Below are 22,645 nucleotides of genomic sequence, written 5' to 3'. Positions count from 1 at the left end.
TGTATTATTTATATGGACCATGAAATCGTTTGCATATGAACTGCAATGATACTGCATCCACTTTGTTTTGTGGGAGACATTTACCAGATTTTGTTAAATTCGTTTTCCTCCTTTTATGAGCTGGGTTACTGATAGTCGGTGCAATCTTCTTTATTTTTATTTTTGAACTTCCAGTTTCTTTTCATTTTATCGAAAAAATCTGTTAAATCTTCGTGAACTGACAGATTATATAGCCATTGTGTTCGAAAAAAAAAAGCTTGAATGTGATCAAATTATATATGATCTTATTACAAGGCTATACGTGAATGATTTTATTTTACCCAACTAACAATAATATTCCCATCACAGTGTTTCAATAATATACAGGACATGTATATTTACCATGTCTAAGTCTACGTCATTTGACAGCATCACAACAAAACAAATTTAATTAAATTATCTCGAGGCAGATTAACAAAAAAACTTATTCAGATACACGTTTACAATTTAGCTTCTCATCTCTACTATCTTAATCTTCTTTTTGTAACCAAAACAACAATTTTCTGTCTAGTTATTTCTCTTTGACTTACGACCTCTACTTCGTTTGCTCTATTTTCTACTTTAATATTTCTATTTCACATATATACTACATATAATATTCTCCTTATCTTATATTTTTAACAATTAAGGCTAATAGTCCTATAATATAGGTATTTTATTTTAAAACATATTTCAAAATCATGCAAAAAACTATGAAATACAACAATCATTTATCAATGACTAGTGGGTCAACAATACGTTTCTTATAGGTGTGAGACTTCGGAAATAAAAGAGTAAATTAAATCGACAAACATGTGATCATATAATCTTAATAAGACCCAGATATGCCTGCTTATCTTCGTTTAATCGTGGATAAGAGAATATATAGTCAAAATGCCATCGAAATTTAAGACGATCTCCTTTATTATTTTTTTCTCCGGAACCATATTGATTTTCTTCAAAAGTCTTTTGTTGAAATATTTTGTTTATGTGGTTGTCAAATGGTACTATTCTCTGTCTTTATTCTCTTCACAATATATTTGTAAAATATCTTGAAAGCATAAATTTATGATTTTAAAAATAAATGGTGATTATATATATATATATACATACATTAAAGAACACACCAACTATACATGTGTATATTTCAAGATATTTAATACATTTTAAGTATGAATGACATAATTGTAACAAAATGACCCTTCCCTTAGTTGATTATTACTAGCTCTGTTTAATAAAAAGGTGTCATTAGATATTTTTACACATATTTAAAAATGATTGAAATGCATTTATATTTTCATTTATTATACTCCCTCCCTTTCATATTACTTGTCGTGCTAGATTTATGCACATATTAAGAAAATATTTAATTTTATATATTTTCAAAATAAAAATACTATTACCAATACACCTAACCATATATCAACCAATAGAAAAATAAATAAAAAATAATATCAATAAATTTGCATTGAAAACCGAAAACGACACTTATTTTGAAACGAAAATCCTACTCTAAAAAACAAGTAATTCGAAATAGAGGGAGTATATATTTAATTAATAGTATTTGAGATATACAGTTTGGTTTATAAAACTAATGCATTTTACAATCAATTGTAAACTAAAAGCAAGTATACAATTTGTATTAGAATTCTAAAACAACAAAAATGTTTTGTATAACAAAAAAAAAGAATGGTAAAATGACATTCTTTAAGAAACATAAAGATTACTTATTAGTCACATAGAAGAGTTGAAAATACAGATATATAATCGCCCAAAACTATAATCTATTCATCTAAATATCTGTAGAGATGTTTAAGTTTATCCTTTTGTTTGTTTACTAATAATTAATGTGTCTTTATGTGTATAAATCTTACGTCTGAAATAAAATAATAATAGTTTATCAAAATAGTGTAACACCAAAAATTATTCCAGTGCCACTCGCTTAGATCGAAATTCGGCAGTTATATTCTTTTTTTTCTCTTTAGCTAATTTAAAAATCACAAAATAACTTCAATCCGAATATATCTATCAGCATAGTATATGCTCTTACATATCAGTTCCGACTTTTCTCTATCCGAATTTCTCGGTTTATGTTTTTCTAAGATATATATTTTCATTTAAATTCCAGTTTTATAAAAGTAATTAAAAAGGTGTAACGAAAGTAAAGTGCCAGAGAATCGAAGGGTCCATATCAATAGATAGTAAGAGCATATATATATTTTAACCGCAGTAAGAGCATATTATTATTGGGATAATTTCTTATATGTAACATTAAGGGTGGGCGTTCGGGTATCCGTTCGGATTCGGATCGGATATTTTGGATTTTCGAGTATTTCGGTATAGAACTATAATATCTGTTCGGGTATTTCTGCATTTTGGGTCGGGTTCGGGTATTTTTAGTTTCGGTTCGGTTATTTCGAATCGGGTTCGGATATTTAGATTTTGAAAGAAAAAAATTTAATTTTCCATTTTTTAAAGTTTATTATATTTAAAAATATAGATTTTCCTTAACTTATTTTTTTAAATTTAACAGATTAAATAATTAATAGACTTAGAGATAACGTTTCAAAAATAAATAAACATTAGTTTTATTATTACTTTCAAATTTCAGATGTAAATTTTGTTAATAAATGAAACAAAAAGCTTAGCATGTATTTTAAGTGAATGTCAAATCATTTTCTCTGTAATTACATGTATATTATATGATCTTGAAGTATGAGTAGCATCAATATAAATATTTTAAATAAAATGAAAGATGTAAACTAGAAATATAAGGTTAAGTATATATATGTTCGGTTATCTTCGGATATCTATTCGGATTCGGGTATTACCCGTTTGGGTTCGGATATCCAATCTCTTTTTAACTTAATACCCATTCGGATTTCGATTCGGTTTTTCGGATCGGGTTCGGATGCGGCTTCGGATATCGGGTAAAGTGCCCACCCCTATCTATAACACTAATAAAAATTATTTTTGTAATCAAAATTTAAATATATAAAATAATAAGACCACTTATAGAATGACATGTGGCTCTTATATGTTCAGCAGAGGTTCCTAAAGAAACAATTTGTCCCATTTTGCACTTTTTCTTTCTTTTTAAACTTTTTTATTATTATAAATGTGAGAGATTACTTTCTCAATGCTGATGCTAATAAAGAAAGTGAAATCACGATAACAAAGAATTTAAGTTCCAAATACAGAAATTAATATGACACTAAAAAGAAAAAAAATATTTAAAACAGAAAAATTAATATAAGATGGACACGTGTCAGTACTGTACCCTACACCAAAGAGACTTCTTAATTTTCTTTTCTATGCTTCAACTCTATTAACTTGTCTCCTGTTCGGATAATCCTATCCCTCTCCTCCTATAAATACGGCTCCACTCTCCCCTATTCCACCACCACCACAACCATCGGAGACACCACCGAAAAAAAACAAAACACAAAACCCCTTAAAAACAAAGTTTTAGTTTCTTCTTTTTCTACTTAATGGAGAAAGCTTCCAACGGTTCCTCCGCGTTGGAGATGCATACGTCTGAGCTTGATCAGCCGGCGGCTCTCCGCAAGATCATATCGGTTTCCTCCATTGCCGCCGGTGTACAGTTCGGTTGGGCTTTACAGCTATCTCTCCTGACTCCTTACGTGCAGCTACTCGGAATCCCACATAAATGGGCCTCTCTCATCTGGCTCTGCGGCCCAATCTCCGGTATGCTTGTTCAGCCCATCGTCGGTTACCACAGTGACCGTTGCACCTCAAGATTCGGCCGCCGTCGTCCTTTCATCGTCGCCGGAGCCGGTCTAGTCACCGTCGCCGTGTTCCTTATCGGTTACGCCGCCGATATAGGTCACAGCATGGGTGATCAGCTCGACAAACCGCCGAGAACGCGAGCTATCGCGATTTTCGCCCTCGGGTTCTGGATTCTCGACGTGGCGAACAACACTCTCCAAGGACCATGCCGTGCATTCTTGGCTGACCTGTCCGCGGGAAACGCGAAGAAAACGCGGACCGCAAACGCGTTTTTCTCGTTCTTCATGGCGGTGGGAAACGTTTTGGGTTACGCGGCGGGCTCTTACAAGAACCTCTACAAAGTTGTCCCATTCACGATGACCAAATCTTGCGATCTCTACTGCGCGAACCTCAAAACGTGTTTTTTCATCTCCATAACGCTTCTCCTCTTGGTCACGTTCATGTCTCTATGTTACGTGACCGAGAAGCCATGGACCCCTGAGCCAACCGCAGACGGGAAAGGCTCGAGCGTTCCTTTCTTCGGAGAGATCTTCGGAGCTTTCAAAGAGCTGAAAAGACCGATGTGGATGCTTCTTATAGTCACTGCACTGAACTGGATCGCTTGGTTCCCTTTCCTCCTCTTCGACACTGACTGGATGGGCCGTGAGGTGTACGGAGGAAACTCAGACGCAAACGCAAGTACCGCCTCTAAAAAGCTTTACAACGACGGAGTTAGAGCTGGCGCGTTGGGGCTTATGCTTAACGCGATTGTTCTTGGGTTCATGTCTCTTGGTGTTGAATGGGTCGGTAGGAAAATGGGTGGAGCTAAACGGCTTTGGGGAGCTGTTAACTTCATCCTTGCTATTTGCTTGGCCATGACTGTTGTGGTGACTAAACAGGCGGAGGATCACCGGCGAGATCACGGCGGTGCTAAAACAGGACCGCCTGGAAGTGTCACCGCTGGTGCTTTAACTCTCTTTGCTGTTCTCGGTATTCCCCAAGCGGTAAGCCTCTATTAGTTTTGTTTTTTTGTTTACTTTACAGAAAGAAGTTTTGTGTACGTTAGTTAATTATTAGTATTAAATTTTGTTTACCAGGAAATATAATAATTTATTACCTAATTTGACCAGATTTATTTTCAAATTTTAATTAATTGCAGATTACGTTCAGTATTCCTTTTGCGCTAGCTTCCATATTTTCAACCAATTCTGGTGCCGGCCAAGGTAAATTTATATATTGAGTCATTTATTTAATTTAATCACGCGTTTTGTTTTGGATAATGTAAGTCTACAATCTTCGTAAAGTGTTGGGACCTAGAAAAGCTATAAGCATTTAATACGTACTGATTCGTAATTTAACAACTTATTGAGATGATTCTATAAGTAACCATATATTAATACATGGGGTCGGATTGACTCTATATACGAAATATATAATAATAAAATAAAGTTTTACCACACCTGAGGAAAACTATAATCTTGTATAAATAATTTAAAGTAAAGATCTGTATGTTTCATTTCAACAGGGCTGTCCCTAGGTGTTCTGAATCTGGCTATTGTTGTCCCACAGGTAAAAAAACGTTTGAAATGATCAATTGTATTTATTTCTTTACAAAAAATCTTCACATCCTTATATGTATTTGTTGTTTCATTAAAACGTAGATGGTGGTATCAGTGGGTGGTGGACCATTCGATGAACTATTCCATGGTGGAAACATTCCGGCGTTTGTGCTAGGAGCAATTGCGGCCGCAGTGAGTGGCATATTGGCTTTAACGGTGTTGCCTTCGCCGCCACCGGATGCTCCAGCTTTCAAGACTGGGGCTATGGGATTTCATTAAGTTTTAGCAGTGTTTGAGTGGCTATGTAACTCTCATAAAACAGTAGTGTTATTGTGCAAATCCTACATAAAGAGAAAAAGGAAATTAATCTCCTTGGGTTGCTGGTTTGTATTGTACCTAAACCCATTATGTTCCTTTTTTGTAACTGAAATTTTCAATTTGGAGTATAATTCACCGTTTGCCACCTTCAAGGCTAATTATTACTACTTCATTGTTTTTGATCTTTCAGTCATATCTCACACAAGAAGAATTGCAATTGTTTTTTCTTTGTTTAAAAAACATAAAATGTAATAGTTACTCTAGAAGAAGAATTACCTTTGTTGGTTTTGTTTGTCAAGTATGTTAGAACCGAAGAACAAAAAAAAGTATATTAGAACCGAGTACAAATAATAAATTTTTAAAAAATCCAAAATGCATTATGCCACCTTACTCAAAGTTATGCATACATTGAATTTTGCATCAACCAAGATACCTTATGTTTTACCTTCAGTTATAAGCCTAACAAATTACAAAGCTAAAGTCAGGATGAGCTAGGCTGATACTATATCTTTTCTTTGATGAGTGTAGCCACAGAGTGGTTCTTTCAACCCATATGATCCTGATGAAGAAATTGTCTCCTAGAACAGAACAGATCAAACACACAAAAGTTTAGTACTCCCTCTGTTTCATAATAAGTGTCACTCTGAGCTCATTTTCTTGTTACACAAAGAGTGTCACTTTATAATTCCAATGTAAATTATACTAACTTTCAGCTGAAAATTAATTGTAAACTGCATTGATTTTATAAATAATTTTATTTATTTAAAATACTATTGGTCAAAGAGGTATAATTAATTACAACTTACATATATTTCAACAACTTTCTTAATCTGTGTGAAAAATGTCACAACGACACTCTTTAAAAAACGGAGGGAGTACATTAATTCTTCATTAGCTCTTGACCTGCAAAACTGTATTTAATATTCAGATTAATTAATAATCCGAATATTAAATACGTGTCTTATTAATTAATAACGTTAGTCAGGGTATAGAACACCATCAATTCAGGACTCATCTGATTTATGAAGCTGATTTTTTTTTTTTTGCAATATAGTTAAAAAAAATAGAGCACAAAATGATGAAATATTCATTTTTGTTTTATATAGGATTAAAATAAATAAAATGTGCAGATTAAAATTTTAAGAGAGAGAGAGAGAGAGTCCGGGCGGGCTAAACCCGGAGTAACGTGGGTGGGCCTTATCTTCATCTTCCTCACCACACAAACACAAAACACGCACACTCGTGGATTTTCAGACTTTCAGAGTAATCTTTTTTTTTTTTTTCACTTTCAGAGTAATCTCATCGAGCATGATACTCCATACGTTATCTCCATCGTCTCCTCCCATTCACCGCCTCTATCTCCATCACTCTCAGATTCTCCCTTCTTCTCCTGTATCGCTCAAGCTCCATCCCAAAACGATATCTTTACAGGTAAACACTCCAAGTTTCTCTCAAAGAAGCTTACTTTATTGCAATATTGGAGAATTCACTGGCTTATAATACATATACGGTTGCTAATCTTCCTCCATGTTTTGTAAAACCTGTGGATGAAGGCAGATACATGGAAGGACTAACGCAGAACTTGCTGCTAGAGGGTTACCGGTTTTGAAAAAAGCTTCTTTGAAGAAGCTACCGAGCAAAGGATCTACCTTTCTGCTGGGGCATAGCTTGTTGATGGTCTCTGCTTATCCACAGCTGGCAGCAGCGTCAGAGATCGTGAAGCCTGAACCGATTTACGAAGTTGGAGAGTTGTTTGAGCTAGGGATTCAGCTTTCTTACTTGCTGTTGCTACTTGGTTTGCTCGGAGTTGGTACTTTCTATGTGATTCGCCAAGTACTTGTCCGCAGAGAACTTGACCTCTCTGCCAAAGAACTACAGGTATTGCTTATGATCCAAAAGTATTAACCTTTGTGGTAGATAGGATATATTACAATAATAAACTGAGATTAAATGTAGCAGAGCACTGATGAAATAGTATTTATTGATGCCTCTCATGTTTCTAGCAAACCACTGTTATTATACTGACTCAAGTAAGTACCCATACTTGTTGATCAAAACCCATATTCAAAAAAATAAAAAATCCCTAGACGGTAGTTAGCCGCTTTATAGAGGGTGATTGTTTAGGCAGGTGCTTAAACGCCCAGACCCATCGGGAAATGATTCGTGTTACTGTGCGAATGAGTTGAAAAGTTGTTTCTGGTTAGAGTCAATTTACTGATTAGGCGGGTACTGCTACCTATACCGATTTTAGAACACTGATCAAAAACTATGTTATATGGTTTTTTTTTTTGTCTGAATAATCTAAAGGAACAAGTAAGGAGCGGGGATGCAAGTGCAACAGAGCTCTTTGAGCTCGGTGCAGTGATGCTGAGACGCAAATTTTATCCTGCAGCCAACAAGTTCTTGCTTCAAGCCATCCAGAAATGGGACGGTGACGATCAAGATCTTGCTCAGGTAAATAATAAAACTTCGCACACACACACACACTGTATATCCAGCAAGTGCAAATGACAAGTACAAATTCTCGAGACAGGTCTACAACGCTCTCGGGGTGAGTTATGTCCGAGAGGACAAACTGGACAAAGGAATCGCTCAGTTTGAAATGGCGGTGAAGATTCAGCCTGGTTATGTAACGGCTTGGAACAACCTTGGAGATGCTTACGAGAAGAAGAAGGAGCTGCCTTTGGCGTTGAAAGCGTTTGAAGAGGTTTTGTTGTTTGATCCGAACAACAAGGTGGCTCGGCCTCGAAGAGATGCGTTGAAGGATCGCGTTAAGCTCTATAAAGACGTTGTGGCGGTTAAGTCCAAGAAACGGTGACGAAGAAACCAATAAACGGTGTCTCTCTCTTATGTTTAATTTTGTAAGGACATTTTGTGTTACTGTTATGAGTATGAAACTTGTTTCCTGTTTTGTTTACTCTTAAACAATAAATTACTCATCTTATTATTCGGAAATCGATTACAATGTTTTGAATAATGGCAACATAATGGGAAATATATAAGCTCACACAAGATACAATAGAAGCAAACATATAGTTTATTAGCTAGAAGATGATCAGAGCATGTAACGTAGAGGTTTTTTTGTAGTCTCAAGGACACTTGAGCTTATTGCCATGTGTACGGAGATTAGCGTAGCAAGGACATGATGCTGTGTTGCCTGAGGTCCCCGGCGGTACGCACTGACATTTTGCGCAGCAACTTCCACAAGCTCTGTAACACACTTTCTTCCTCGACGTCTCTCTGCATCTCCTAGCGCAGGCAGACCCACAATCTGCAAATATTTTGCTCATGCATTAATCAAGAAGTTGTCGAGTAGACCAAAAAAAAAAGAACCTGAAAAGAGAGGACTAGAGTGTTACTGAATCGTGGACGGTGATATGTTCTCTTAAAAGCCTCCTCTTGGTTCTCGTCGTTCATCTGAATCTATTAGCAACAAAAGAAACCAAATTTATTTACGGTATTGGTAAGTTTGTTTTAATATGTTTGTATCAGTTTTATTTACCTGAGAAAGAGAGGAAGTTTCACCGTTGCTGGGTGAAGATGCATCTGCGAGTACCTTGTGAAAGAACAAGACAATAACGTTTCAGTGTTTTTAGTTAATATGTTTGTAACAAAGAGAAGCGAATCTTGAAAAATGTGTTTGATCATTTTTTACCTGAGAAAGCTGAAGAAGAGAGATGAGCATAACAAAAGCCACCACTTTCATCTTCTCCATCTTGTCGGTTTGAAGTAGTTTGTGAAAATAGAAGCTGTGGATGGTTCTTTATATAGACAAAGTTTAGCTATTTTGTCTTCTTCCTCTCTTCTTTTTTTTATTGAGTGAAAAAAAACTCATGTTGGATAGATATCACATGCAATATAGGCTTTCATCGCTGTACTAAACATAAATCACAGATTTTAGATTGAGTTTAGCTGTAAAGTGTTGGAGCCTTGATACAACAGTTTTGATTGGTCTTTGAGGTTATATATAATTAATTTAATTAGCATGCACGGACGAGGAAGAAAAGTTAAACCTAGTCCACTGAAATCTAAAGCCAAGTCAATTTGTTACGTGAAAATTAGAGTAAACTTACAGTAGATTTCAGATGATTTTAACAATAATATATGTACTGTAATGCGTGCGACTTCACTGACTTGTCGATACACGTGTAGAGACAAGTGTACTAAAGTGTATAAAGAAGAGGCAATTAGGTAGTTTGAAAATTAATGTCTTAATGATATCTTTGCCATAAGAGTGATAACAGCTGTCTCTTAATTAGTTCAGACATAGAACAGCTGAGACTGAGAGAGATAGATGAAGATAACCGCATGCAGACGCAATGTTGTTCGAAAAAGTAGATGTCATTGTTTGGCTCCAATTCGTGAAAACGCAATACTATTACTGTTTTCTATAAACCACATTCAAATTTTCAAAGCGCGCATTATGAGACTTTAAACGGAGAACGAAACCGAATAACTAACTACTTAGGCCACGATTATTTGCGTAATTGCGTCTGTGTTGGTGTTTTCATGTTATATGCACCAAAGGCTAAGTTTTATAATTTTACTAGGATCGGCCCGCACTACGGGCGGGATTTGAATTATAAAATAATTTTAAAAACTAAAGTATATGTATAATAAACATTGGTTGTTATAATTTATTTTTCTATAAGCAATATAATCCACAAACATCGATAAGTAACATATATATTTCAATCATATGTTAATTAGACGGTTTAATGTAAGCTGACAATTACAAAACCATAGTATTGTAAACAGTAATTCTTTACATGAATAAATTTTTTTCTGAAGCGATGTTAGAAATACTATTTTAAAATTGAGATTTAACTATTTTTTGCTAACTTTGTAGTTTTTAGGATATGCCCGCCCTATGGGCGGGATTTACATTACTTATGATCTCAGTTTTTGTTCTTTTGTATGATTTTTTGGTTTGTATTTAGATTTATATTTCCAAGATATGTGTATAATAATGTTTTAAAAAAAAAATTAAGTTATGATGGATATTACATTCTCTTACTTAGCGTTTTATTTATTATATTAAAATATAAGTCATGACTTAATTCATGTGTGATTTGTTTTTGTTTGAACCACCCTTAAAAAATTGTTTAAATTATTTTTGTATAAATATTTCAATTATATGAATTATCCTATAACAAACAAATCAAATAGATATTTCTATATTTTCTCTCAAATTGTATCTGAATAAAAATCTTTTTATATCCCTTTTTACAATATAATATATATTAAATTTTTCATTAAAATAAACCTTATAAATATTTAATTAATTTGTTATATGTTTAAAATAAATGTATATTCCATTTTCACTTAAAACTTTTATTTTAAGTTAATTTCGTGTTTATTTGAAAATTGAATATATATTTCATTTTAACTAATCTCATAGACAATATTTTACTACATTTTCTATATTAATTTGATATAATAATTTTCAATTAAATTTTTGATCCTTAATCAATATGATTTTTCAATTTAGGATTTTAAATCCCATAATTTAATATATGCTTAAAATAAATATATTAAGTTACTGCATATAAACTATAAAATTGTTATGTTTAAGAATGTTATATTAAATAATTTATAATATGTTAAATATTATAGTTAACCATGTAAAATAAATAATTATGTATAGATAAATGGAAATATTCACCCGCAAGCGGATTGAGATCTAGTTTTCGTTTATATTTTTAACTTGTTTTTATTTTTTTTTATTTGTTCTCAAATACGTTTTCTGACATTAAGCTATTTTTGTTATTATTTTAGAGACCATTTGAGTAAAAAAATATCACATTTTATTTGGATTAATTTTATTTTCAAATTCTTAAAATTGTATAGTCAGAAATTACAGTTTTTTTTATTTGATTCTAACAACTAAGAAAGAAAGAAAAAGAGGTAGTCTCTTAAAAAACTAACCAAAGTGAATCAGATCACAGAAACAAAACTGGAGTAATTAATCATTTGAATTCTAGGAGACCGCAAAAGACAGCTGAGACCCAATCACCACGACACCGAATCACCACGACACAATGATCTAGGCATGAACTTTAACTAACGGGAACTCTATCTTGATATTTTGCAATGATGTTCCTCGACTCTTTCAGTCGCTCATCTGCACAGCTACACGATAACGAATTCACTTTGCAGAACTTGCTTCTTAACGTCAAGAATCATATCCATGGAAAAGCTACTGTGGGTTTAGGCAAGAACATATGAGTTAGTATAGTAAGTCTTACGTATTATTTGAACTTTCATTGTAACTGATACCTTTTCGTTTCTTGCGCAAACGTGACCTAGAAAAGAAGGCACCCATCAGATTCTGTGGTTTTCCTTTCAGAGTTAGGTTTGAGAAGCGGTGGTGATTTCTATTGCTCAGTTACATATATAAAAAAAAAGACACCAGTAAAGATTCGAGCTTTATAACCAATAACAGTTACAAAATCTAAAACACTAAACCATAAAATCTGGCATTACCTTCGAGTTAGCCATAAAGAGAGATGAATAAACAATGAATCTTAACTTTAAGCTAAGAATCTCAATAAAGTTCAAAACTTTTACGTACCTATTTCCCGAGGAAAATCTATCCAGGATACTCGACATCAGCGAGGCCCCTCAAGATCTTAGCAATCGTCAAAGGGAGGAAGCTAGAATCGGCCTCAACGTGGATTCCTCGATCCGCGCCCATGGCTAGACCAGTGCGAAGCGTGTCAACGCACTGCAAAACTTAGCACTGTGGTGAAGACTCGTATTTAGGAGTTTCATATATACAAAAAAAGACACCAGTAAAGATTCGAGCTTTTTAAGATCTAACCAACAACAGGTACATAATCCCAAACACTAAACCATAAAAACTGGCATTATCTTCGAGTTCGCCATAAAGAGAGATGAATATGAGTTAGATGAGCAGCAGAGAGATGTGGAGATCGCGATTTACAGAGAAGAGATACTAACATACTTATACCCGATTTCACCGACGAACAACGCAATTGAAGGTTTCGGAGTGGGCTTACGAATTAATAGGATTAAAGACGAAGAAATCACAACGCATACCGTTACAGAATCTGGATCGTCCCCGTACGATCGAAGAGAATCGAAGAACACGAAGGAGAGCTTTTGATTAGGAGACTGTGTCGACGGGCCGCAAAAGAAGCGCTGGACGAAGCCCACCGCAAAGCCCGTAAACATAAAACAACGCTTTAGTAAAACGGTGCGGATCTGACGTGTCGACACCGCAGAGCTCCAATTTGTGACGTGGCGTCCGAGCTGGCAGGTCTGGGAGAGAAGCAAGGTCTTCTTTATATATAAAGATACTAGGGTCGGCCCGGGCTACGCCCGAGATTTTTATATAATATTTATTTTTAATTATATTTTCTATTTATTTCAGTATTATATATACATATATATTTACATATATTAATATTATTAAAACATAAATCATTAGACAGTTTTCCAAAATGTAGGTTTTAATATTTTTTGTTTTTATTTTTTGTCTAACATATTGAATTTTTACCACTCAAAATTTACTATTTTCTATTATTTAAAATTATGTATTTCTTGATGAAAAACATATAAAATAATTAAAGTTATATAAGTTTATGTAAAATAAATGTTACATGTACATTTTGTTTGAATTTTATTTTGGCTTTAGGACCATTTAATTTATAACTTTCAAGGATATTAGGAAATTTACCTCTCAATATTTTTTCAAGTGGTTGCTTACTTAGAAAATATAAATAACTATGCTCAAACAACACGATTATACCTGAGCTGAGGGAAATTCCGAGGGACTATGTGTCCGTCGGAATATTCCCACGAAATTCCGAGGAAATTCCGAGGAAACACAATTTTCGTGTTTCCTCGGAATTTCCTCGGAATTTTCCGAGGAAATTCCGACGGACTGGTAGATCCCTCGGAAATTTCCGAGGAAATTCCGAGGGATAATAGAGCCGTTGATTATTCCGAGGAAATTCCGACGGCAACGGCTAGTTGGTCGGAATTTCCTGGGAATGTCGTGGGAAATATCGGCAGATTTAATCTATAAATGCAAGCACCCCTCATCCTCTTCATTCACTACATATCTTCATCCTCTCTCATTCTATTTTGCACACACGAATCTGATTGAAAAAATCATGTCTTCTTATAATTATCATCGCTCTTGGATAGATCGACCTCATATGGATCCGAACACGAGATTGCTTACGCCAGAGTTCGAAAATGGTCTAAAGGAATTCATGGGGAAAGCTCTCAACCAACCGGAAGCTAAATCAGGTATGTTAAGATGTCCTTGTTCTACTTGTAAAAATAGGAAGGTTATAAAACAGTTAGATGTTTGGACTCATCTATATACTCGAGGGTTTACACGGAGTTACAAAATTTGGTATCATCATGGGGAAACTGATTATGAATATGGTAGTACTAGCGAACCTCAACCTGCGGTTAGGTTAGAAGAACCAATTAGAATGGACGTAGATTATGGTGTAGGTACTGAGCAGATGGTAAATGATCATTTTAGAGGGGAAGATTTACCCAATACACAAGCTAGGAGATTTTATGATATGTTGGATGCTGGAAAGCAACCTTTGTACGAAGGTTGCAGAGATGGTCATTCAGCTTTATCATCTGCAACAAGACTGATGAGCATTAAATCCGATTATAATTTGGCTGAAGACTGTGTGGATGCGATTGCTGATTTTGTAAAAGGTGTTCTACCTGAGGATAATGTTGCTCCTGGTTCATACTACGAGGTTCAGAAACTGGTAGCTGGTCTTGGTTTATCGTACCAGGTAATAGATGTATGCAGGGATAACTGCATGATTTATTGGAGGGCGGATGAGCAGCTGGATGCATGCAAATTTTGTGGAAAGGCTCGTTATAAAGATACGGGTGGAAGAGTTCCAGTGCCATATAAAAGGATGTGGTATTTGCCATTGACGGAAAGGTTGCAGAGGTTGTATCTGTCCGAACGCACAGCGCAACCAATGAGATGGCATGCGGAGCATTCAACGGATGGTGAGATTAGACATCCTTCAGATGCAAAAGCTTGGAAGCATTTTCAATCGACCTATCCAGAATTTGCGTATGAAAGAAGAAATGTCTACCTTGGATTATGTACGGATGGTTTCAGCCCATTTGGGAAGCATGGGAGACAATATTCTCTATGGCCAGTCATTCTCACACCATACAACTTACCGCCAAACTTGTGCTTGCGTCGAGAGTTTTTGTTTCTCTCCATTCTTGTTCCCGGACCAGAGCATCCTAGGAGATCACTTGATGTATTTCTACAGCCACTAATATATGAGTTGCAACAGCTATGGGGTCAAGGTGCTGAAACGTACGATGTTTCATGTAAAGAAAACTTCCAAATGCGGGCAGTACTTATGTGGACAATAAGTGATTTCCCAGCATATGGTATGTTATCTGGATGGACAACACATGGAAGGCTATCATGTCCATATTGTCAAGATAACACTGATGCTTTCCAACTAAAACATGGAAGGAAAACGTGTTGGTTTGACTGTCACAGGAGATTCCTACCACCAGATCATCCATATCGCAGGAGTAGGAATTTATTTACGAAGAACAAGAGGGTGTTTGATGATCCAACACCGGAAATCAGTGGGAGAGAAATGTTGACACAACTAAGAGATTTTGGTGCAGAAAGGACCCCAGACGTGGGTGGACATGTGCATTATCCGGTAGATGCTGTTGGAGATCTACATAACTGGCACAAAAAGAGTATTTTCTGGGATCTGCCATACTGGAAGGATCATCTGCTGAGGCATAATTTAGATGTCATGCATATTGAGAAGAACTTTTTCGACAACCTGATGAACACGATCCTTAACGTTCAAGGTAAAACCAAGGATAATTTGAAGTCAAGACTGGATTTAGTCGATATATGTGCTCGTGAAGAACTTCATGTTGATGAGAATGGCAGGGCTCCTTTTCCCATATACCGACTTGATGCAGCGGCCAAAGATGCGTTCTTTGATTGGATTTCAAAGGATGTGGAATTTCCAGACGGTTATGCATCTAATTTGGGTAACTGTGTCGACAGAAGGGAAGGAAAGTTTACCGGCTTAAAGAGTCACGATTGCCATGTAATGATGCAGCGCCTCCTTCCGTTCGCCTTCAAGGAACTATTACCAAAGAATGTTTATGAAGCAGTTGCCGGGATAAGTGCTTTCTTCCGAGATTTATGCACGAGATCAGTTACTCCTGAATGTATTGAAAACTTGAAGACTAACATAGCCGTGATTAAGTGCAACCTTGAGAAGATATTTCCTCCTTCATTTTTTGATGTTATGGAGCATCTTGTTATTCACCTGCCAAGAGAATTGGAACTTGGTGGTCCTGTTCAGTATAGATGGATGTATCTGTATGAGCGGTATATGTTTCATCTAAAGAAAATGGTGAAAAATTTAAGTAGGGTAGAAGGTTCTATAGTGGCACAGTTTATCAGAGCAGAAACTTCAAACTTTGCGGAGCACTACTTTCCAGGAGAAGTGCAGACGAAAAGCAGAAAACCCGCTCGGCATGATGATAGAGGCGAAAGGGCAACATATTATGTTACGGTTCCAGACATCTTCACAGATGTTGGACGACTCAGCGGAAAACCAAAGAACCGTCAACTTACTGAAGAGGAACACAGTCAATTGCAAATATATTTGCTCACCAACTGCGAAGATGTTTTTCAATACGAGAGGTACAAAATTTAAATATTATTTTTAATATTTATTTTAGCAAGTTCAAATTTTTATATTATCATAATATGTACAGGATTTTCATGGCGGAAAAGCGGTTCGAATATAGACACGCCACAGAGGAGGAACTAGAAGCACTGAAGATGAGAGAATTTGCTGGATGGATGCGTACTTATGTGAGTGCAGAAAATAAATTTTTATACTATTTACCAAATTTTTATACTAACATATGTTTTATTAATAGGTGTCTGATGGTATGGCCAGAGGTGAAACAATTAATGATTGGCTACGCGAGATGATTTGGGGCCCAAAGTATGTTGTGAAGTCATATCCGAGATTTGCTTCTCGGGGATATGCATTCACAACTTCTAAGAGGAGACGTTCGAGTAAGACTTATAATGCTGGCGTTTGCTCTGCAGCTGGAGATGATGTATACTACGGAAACATACGCGAGATTTTGGAAATCGTGTATCCGGGCATGGTTGGATTGCGGTGCACAGTTTTCTATTGTGACTGGTACGACAACACTCCGGATCGAGGTGTCACAACAGATGCATTTGGTGTCACATCAGTACATTCGAGGCGAAAACTGCCATATTATGATCCTTTCATTCTTGCTTCTCAGGCCGATCAGGTAATTAAAAATATATATGTCAATTATTTTCAATATTTGCTTCATCATCATTCATACTTAATTAACAAATTTAAAAATGTTACAGGTTTGTTATATCAAATACCCCCGGGTTACGAACAGAGATGATCCATGGGTTACTGTTACAGCACTCAACCCGAGAAGCCGAGTTCAAGGAAGTTCTGAGTTGGAAGACCCACTCCAACCAAACACATCCGGCAACTTAAGTGCAGCAGGAGATGTAGCTGCAGTTGATCTTGTTATCGATTTCACCGATTTTGGAGACGAAGCCGTTGTTCACGTCGAAGATGAACCAGAGATTGGAGAGTTTCACCAAGATCCAGATTCAGATTCATCTGGTGGTGATGATGGTGACTCGGGTTCAGAGGATGAACCAGAGATTGGAGAGTAGTATAGTTTTTTTTTTTTTTTTTTTTTTTTTTTCAGAATTCCGAGGAAATTCCGAGGATCTTGAGGGTTTCCTCGGAATTTCCTCGGAATTTTACCTTGTAAAATCAGATTTTAGGGATTTGATTTTAGGGTATAGATTCCTAGGAATTTCCTGGGAAAATTCCCAGGAAATTCCGACGGATATCAGCATTTCGTGGGAAATTCCTGGGAATTTTCCCAGGAAATTCCTAGGAATTCAGCATTTCGTCGGAATTTCCTGGGAATTTTCCCAGGAAATTCCTAGGGAATAAGGATTTAGAATCGAAAACACCAATTTACGGTTCCCAGAAGACTTACGTAAGCCTTAGTAAGTGTCTTCAATTGATTATGGGACAAGACATTGGTGTTGTACCAATTAATGGCCACTTTTCCGATTGTTGCACCGAGATCCCCAAACAGCAATGCAAGATAAACACTTATACACTTTAATGAACCTAAACGACAATACTTATACTCGATTCAATCATTTTGTAATTTGAATGTTTATTTGTCATGTACTATCAATATAAGTCTTGAGAAAACTGCCAAATTGTTCAAGGAACGGTCTAAAGTTTGTAAATCATTAATCCGAACCCCTAAACTATGGTTCCTCGGAATTTCCTGGGAATTTTCCCAGGAAATTCTGAGGAACCATAGGATTCCTAGGAATTTCCTGGGAAATTTCCCAGGAAATTCCGAGGAACCCATAATTCCGAGGGAATTCCGACGGAATTCCTGAATCCCTCGGAATTCCGTCGGAATTCTGGTAAACCGGTTCGTAAACCGAAAATTCCGACAGAATTCCGAGGGTTTCATTTTCCGTCGGAATTTTCGGGGTAAAACCAGATCTGCGGATCTTCTTCCCCATTTCTCTCTTTTCTCTCTTTTCCCTTGGCGATTTCCGGCTCCTCCTCCTCTCCCTTGGCGATTTCCGGCTCCTCCTCCTCTCCCTCTTGATATTCGGGCTCCCCCTCCACCCCCACTCCCCTAATCTCTCCCTCCTCCATGTAAGTTCTCTTCTCCCCCTCTCTTATTAGTTCTAGGTTAGATTTTAGGGAATTTTGTTAGATTTTAGGGAATTTGAGTAGATTAGGTTTTAATTAGAATTAGGGTTTGATTAGGTTTGATTAGGATTAGGGTTTTGATTAGGATTAGGGTTTTGATTAGGATTAGGGTTTTGATGTTAAGTTTTGATTAGATTTTAGGGTTTGATTAGGTTTTGATTTTAGATTTGATTAATTTTAGGGTTTCAATTTTTTAGTAATTATTTTGGCTACTTTATAATTTATAAAAATTTTATAAGTCATTTAATAATTATTTTAGTTAATTTCAAAATTTTTAAAAATTTAAAAAGTCATTTTATAATTATTTTAGCAAATTTCATAATTTATAAATAATTTTAAAAGTCATTTAAAAATTATTTTAGCAAATTTTATAATTTATAAATAATTTTAAAAGTCATTTAATATTTTTTTAGATATTTTGAAATTTATAAATAATTTATAAGTTATTTAATAATTCTTAAGACATTTTTTTAATTTATAAATCATTTTAGCTGTTTTTATAATTTATAAATATATATTTTAAAAAATAAATTTTATTAATTTTAATTCATTATTTTTAAAAAATTATAGGGATTCTAGTGACCAGAGTGCGAGGGCTCGATCTCGTCGGGCCCCACCGCGAGGCCGCGCTACTTCGACGACCCCTTCGGATTCTCGGGTTTCGTCTAGCCGGTCTCGGGGTTCGTCATCCTCATCGCAGAGCCCCCGTCCCGCTATGGTTCAGCATGCGGCTCCTTCTCCCGCTGCGGCCCCTCATCTTCCTCACGACTTCCCAGACATTCCCGAGCCTCATGTCGCTCCAGGAGTGATGACTGTTGCACAGCTGGTGCAACAGCCAGGTCGTGACCATCTCCCTTATCTCACTCTGTATCCTAGGGAACCCGGTCAGACTTGGTAAGTGAAAGTTTAATTTTCTTTATTTGAAAAATTAGATTCATTTTTAATAAGTTGTTTCCTATGTATTAGGTTCGACCGATCCCATAACGGGATCAGCGCTTGGATCAACAGGATGATGTATTCCGACCTCAAGAAGGGATACGCAACCTTCACAGTGATGCCGAGGGATGAGCAGGAGCTCTGGTTTCGTCAGTTTGCTGTAAGTATTCTAACTTTTAAAAATTTCTATTTTTTTCCTTTGAAATTTTATTTCTACTAATCAGGTTTTGTTTTTTCCAGCAAGAGTTCAACTGGCATCCGGATAACACGACGTTCATCCGCAACGCCTTCATCCACAAATGTATGGATTCATATTCCGGGCAAATATATGAATGGAAGCAGAAGTGGCTAGCGGATAAGGTATTTTCTTTTTTTTAACTTTATTAATATATTTTTTTAATTCTATTTAACTTTAAAAAATTTTTTTTCATTATAAGGTCCCAAAGTGGATCAACATGACCACTTGGGAGGAGTTGTGTGTCCATTGGGACAAGGACTCGACGAAGCAGGTCTCTAACACCAACTCCGCCAACCGCAAGAGCGATCGTGGCGGGAAGGGCATGTACAAGCACAATTTGGGTGCTCAGTCTATTCCCACTCTCGCAGACAAGATGGTAAGTTCAAACTCCTTTTCTTTTTAATTGTAAATTTTTAATTTTTCTGCTTTCTAATGTTTTTTTTGAATTTATGTGTTTTCCTAGGCGCAAGAAAATGAAGGTGAGCCCGTGGGTGATTTCCCTTTGTACAAGAGGATCCACACCAACAAGACCACGGGCCAGATTGATGACGGTCTTGCGCAGGAGGTTGTCTCCCTGGTGGACAGTATGACACAAGACGAGGAGGCCCGTCTCTCCCAGATCCAGGCCGATCTCGATCTTGACGCCACATCTACTGAGTCCACTGCCCTCTCTCAAGTCCGAATCAACGAGCTTCTTGAATCGGTAAGATATTTTGTAAATATCAATTTACTTATTAATTTTAAAAATTTTTTCTATGATTAAGATTTTAAATTTTCTTTTTCAGGCGATTCCAAAGAAGAAGGGACGTTTGGTCGGTTTGGGTCGTCGATCCAAATCGGTTCCTCCTACGTCTCAGGTGCCAGTTGATCCTACTCTGATGGATCAACTGAAGGATAAGGATGAACGCATCCGTCAGTTGGAGGAGAAGATGGCGGCTCAAGAGAGAGCTAGAGAGGCAGACAGGAGGCGGAGTGAGAAGATGATGGCGGCCTTCATGAGGCAATTCCCGGACCAGAACTTCGACGTCGACGAGGACGAGTAGTTCTAACTTTAATTTATGTTTTAAACTTTATTTTTATTTTCTGTTTTGTATGAATATTACTTTTGAACTATTTATATTATGTTTTTTATTTTAATTTTCAATTTAATAATTAATTTTCGAATTTAATAATTAATTTTCCAATTTAATTAATAAGAAATAAATTAATATTTATTTATTAATATAAATTATATTTTACGAAAATTCCGAGGAACGAAGGCCCTCGGAAATTTCCGAGGGAAGTGTTCCTCGGAATTTTCCGAGGGAGTATTCCGTCGGAAAATTCCGAGGAATATTCCCTCGGAAAATTCCGAGGAACAGTTTCCTCGGAATTTTCCGAGGAAATATCCCTCGGAATATTCCGAGGGAGAGTTCCTCGGAATTTTCCGACAGTGTTTTCCGAGGGACATTCCCTCGGAAAATTCCGAGGGATATTCCGACAATGGGATCACCGTAGGTGTTCCTCGGAATTCCCTCGGAAAAAGTCTCCGTCGGAATTTCGTCACAAATTTCCGAGGGAATTCCGACGACTTACGTTATTCCGACGATATTATTCCGACGGATCATTTCCTGGGTTTGTCGTCGGAATACGTGAATTCCGACGACATTCCGAGGATATCTTCCCTGGGAATCGAGCAGTTTTCTTGTAGTGTTACGTACCTATTTCCCGAGGAAAATCTATCCAGGATACTCGACATCAGCGAGGCCCCTCAAGATCTTAGCAATCGTCAAAGGGAGGAAGCTAGAATCGGCCTCAACGTGGATTCCTCGATCCGCGCCCATGGCTAGACCAGTGCGAAGCGTGTCAACGCACTGCAAAACTTAGCACTGTGGTGAAGACTCGTATTTAGGAGTTTCATATATACAAAAAAAGACACCAGTAAAGATTCGAGCTTTTTAAGATCTAACCAACAACAGGTACATAATCCCAAACACTAAACCATAAAAACTGGCATTATCTTCGAGTTCGCCATAAAGAGAGATGAATATGAGTTAGATGAGCAGCAGAGAGATGTGGAGATCGCGATTTACAGAGAAGAGATACTAACATACTTATACCCGATTTCACCGACGAACAACGCAATTGAAGGTTTCGGAGTGGGCTTACGAATTAATAGGATTAAAGACGAAGAAATCACAACGCATACCGTTACAGAATCTGGATCGTCCCCGTACGATCGAAGAGAATCGAAGAACACGAAGGAGAGCTTTTGATTAGGAGACTGTGTCGACGGGCCGCAAAAGAAGCGCTGGACGAAGCCCACCGCAAAGCCCGTAAACATAAAACAACGCTTTAGTAAAACGGTGCGGATCTGACGTGTCGACACCGCAGAGCTCCAATTTGTGACGTGGCGTCCGAGCTGGCAGGTCTGGGAGAGAAGCAAGGTCTTCTTTATATATAAAGATACTAGGGTCGGCCCGGGCTACGCCCGAGATTTTTATATAATATTTATTTTTAATTATATTTTCTATTTATTTCAGTATTATATATACATATATATTTACATATATTAATATTATTAAAACATAAATCATTAGACAGTTTTCCAAAATGTAGGTTTTAATATTTTTTGTTTTTATTTTTTGTCTAACATATTGAATTTTTACCACTCAAAATTTACTATTTTCTATTATTTAAAATTATGTATTTCTTGATGAAAAACATATAAAATAATTAAAGTTATATAAGTTTATGTAAAATAAATGTTACATGTACATTTTGTTTGAATTTTATTTTGGCTTTAGGACCATTTAATTTATAACTTTCAAGGATATTAGGAAATTTACCTCTCAATATTTTTTCAAGTGGTTGCTTACTTAGAAAATATAAATAACTATGCTCAAACAACACGATTATACCTGAGCTGAGTCTATGTATTGCTATTTAGGGATGGTCTGCAGTGTGTCCAATTTGGAGAGGTAAGTAAGAGACAGCCATGGACGGTGATTATCGTCAAGGAGAGCGTT

The 22,645-nt window shown here is 36.2% G+C and overlaps 5 protein-coding genes and 1 long non-coding RNA gene across 8 annotated transcripts; 4 read left to right on the top strand and 2 right to left on the bottom strand.

Moving 5' to 3' along the window:
* The first annotated feature begins 3,408 nt into the window (after nucleotides 1-3,408).
* On the top strand, nucleotides 3,409-5,769 carry LOC108806433 (sucrose transport protein SUC2). Its single transcript, XM_018578555.2, has 4 exons — nucleotides 3,409-4,751; nucleotides 4,907-4,970; nucleotides 5,273-5,316; nucleotides 5,409-5,769. The coding sequence occupies exons 1-4, from the start codon at nucleotides 3,510-3,512 to the stop codon at nucleotides 5,583-5,585; spliced, it is 1,527 nt and encodes a 508-aa protein (XP_018434057.2). The 5' UTR covers nucleotides 3,409-3,509; the 3' UTR covers nucleotides 5,586-5,769.
* A 993-nt stretch (nucleotides 5,770-6,762) lies between these two features.
* Nucleotides 6,763-8,510, top strand: LOC108806307 (tetratricopeptide repeat domain-containing protein PYG7, chloroplastic). 2 transcript variants are annotated; one of them, XM_057010145.1, is made up of 5 exons: nucleotides 6,763-6,894; nucleotides 6,925-7,055; nucleotides 7,182-7,502; nucleotides 7,932-8,078; nucleotides 8,158-8,510. In XM_057010145.1, exons 2-5 carry the CDS (start codon nucleotides 6,933-6,935, stop codon nucleotides 8,440-8,442), a joined length of 876 nt encoding a protein of 291 aa, XP_056866125.1. In that variant the 5' UTR covers nucleotides 6,763-6,894; nucleotides 6,925-6,932; the 3' UTR covers nucleotides 8,443-8,510. The 2 variants fall into 2 exon arrangements, with proteins under 2 accessions (XP_056866125.1, XP_018434001.1); XM_018578499.2 differs by lacking the exon at nucleotides 6,763-6,894 and having other exon boundaries at nucleotides 6,902-7,055; nucleotides 7,178-7,502.
* A 34-nt stretch (nucleotides 8,511-8,544) lies between these two features.
* Nucleotides 8,545-9,418, bottom strand: LOC108806454 (gibberellin-regulated protein 9). Its single transcript, XM_018578618.2, has 4 exons — nucleotides 9,280-9,418; nucleotides 9,127-9,180; nucleotides 8,984-9,047; nucleotides 8,545-8,895 (listed from the first exon to the last, which is right to left on the bottom strand). The coding sequence occupies exons 1-4, from the start codon at nucleotides 9,337-9,339 to the stop codon at nucleotides 8,714-8,716; spliced, it is 360 nt and encodes a 119-aa protein (XP_018434120.1). The 5' UTR covers nucleotides 9,340-9,418; the 3' UTR covers nucleotides 8,545-8,713.
* Nucleotides 9,419-11,414: 1,996 nt separating this feature from the next.
* Nucleotides 11,415-12,811, bottom strand: LOC108857401 (uncharacterized). The gene is made up of 3 exons (XR_001950352.2): nucleotides 12,199-12,811; nucleotides 11,904-12,001; nucleotides 11,415-11,826 (listed from the first exon to the last, which is right to left on the bottom strand). It is a non-coding gene; the product is annotated as an uncharacterized LOC108857401 (long non-coding RNA).
* A 1,074-nt stretch (nucleotides 12,812-13,885) lies between these two features.
* LOC130512315 (uncharacterized) lies at nucleotides 13,886-20,809 on the top strand. Of its 2 annotated transcripts, none has more exons than XM_057010141.1 (7): nucleotides 13,886-13,904; nucleotides 19,034-19,357; nucleotides 19,430-19,559; nucleotides 19,640-19,759; nucleotides 19,837-20,013; nucleotides 20,101-20,340; nucleotides 20,423-20,809. In XM_057010141.1, exons 2-7 carry the CDS (start codon nucleotides 19,179-19,181, stop codon nucleotides 20,678-20,680), a joined length of 1,104 nt encoding a protein of 367 aa, XP_056866121.1. In that variant the 5' UTR covers nucleotides 13,886-13,904; nucleotides 19,034-19,178; the 3' UTR covers nucleotides 20,681-20,809. The 2 variants fall into 2 exon arrangements, with proteins under 2 accessions (XP_056866121.1, XP_056866118.1); XM_057010138.1 differs by lacking the exon at nucleotides 13,886-13,904 and adding an exon at nucleotides 18,077-18,406.
* Nucleotides 15,431-17,393, top strand: LOC130496903 (uncharacterized). Its single transcript, XM_056989558.1, has 6 exons — nucleotides 15,431-15,488; nucleotides 15,606-15,897; nucleotides 16,066-16,341; nucleotides 16,416-16,515; nucleotides 16,584-16,973; nucleotides 17,059-17,393. Exons 1-6 carry the CDS (start codon nucleotides 15,431-15,433, stop codon nucleotides 17,380-17,382), a joined length of 1,440 nt encoding a protein of 479 aa, XP_056845538.1. The 3' UTR covers nucleotides 17,383-17,393.
* Nucleotides 20,810-22,645: the final 1,836 nt, after the last annotated feature.

This window comes from Raphanus sativus, chromosome 1, assembly GCF_000801105.2.
Source record: "Raphanus sativus cultivar WK10039 chromosome 1, ASM80110v3, whole genome shotgun sequence".
Classification (NCBI taxonomy): domain Eukaryota; kingdom Viridiplantae; phylum Streptophyta; class Magnoliopsida; order Brassicales; family Brassicaceae; genus Raphanus; species Raphanus sativus.
Note: the sequence above shows the minus strand (reverse complement) of the source record. Positions and strands in the feature narration are given on the sequence as shown.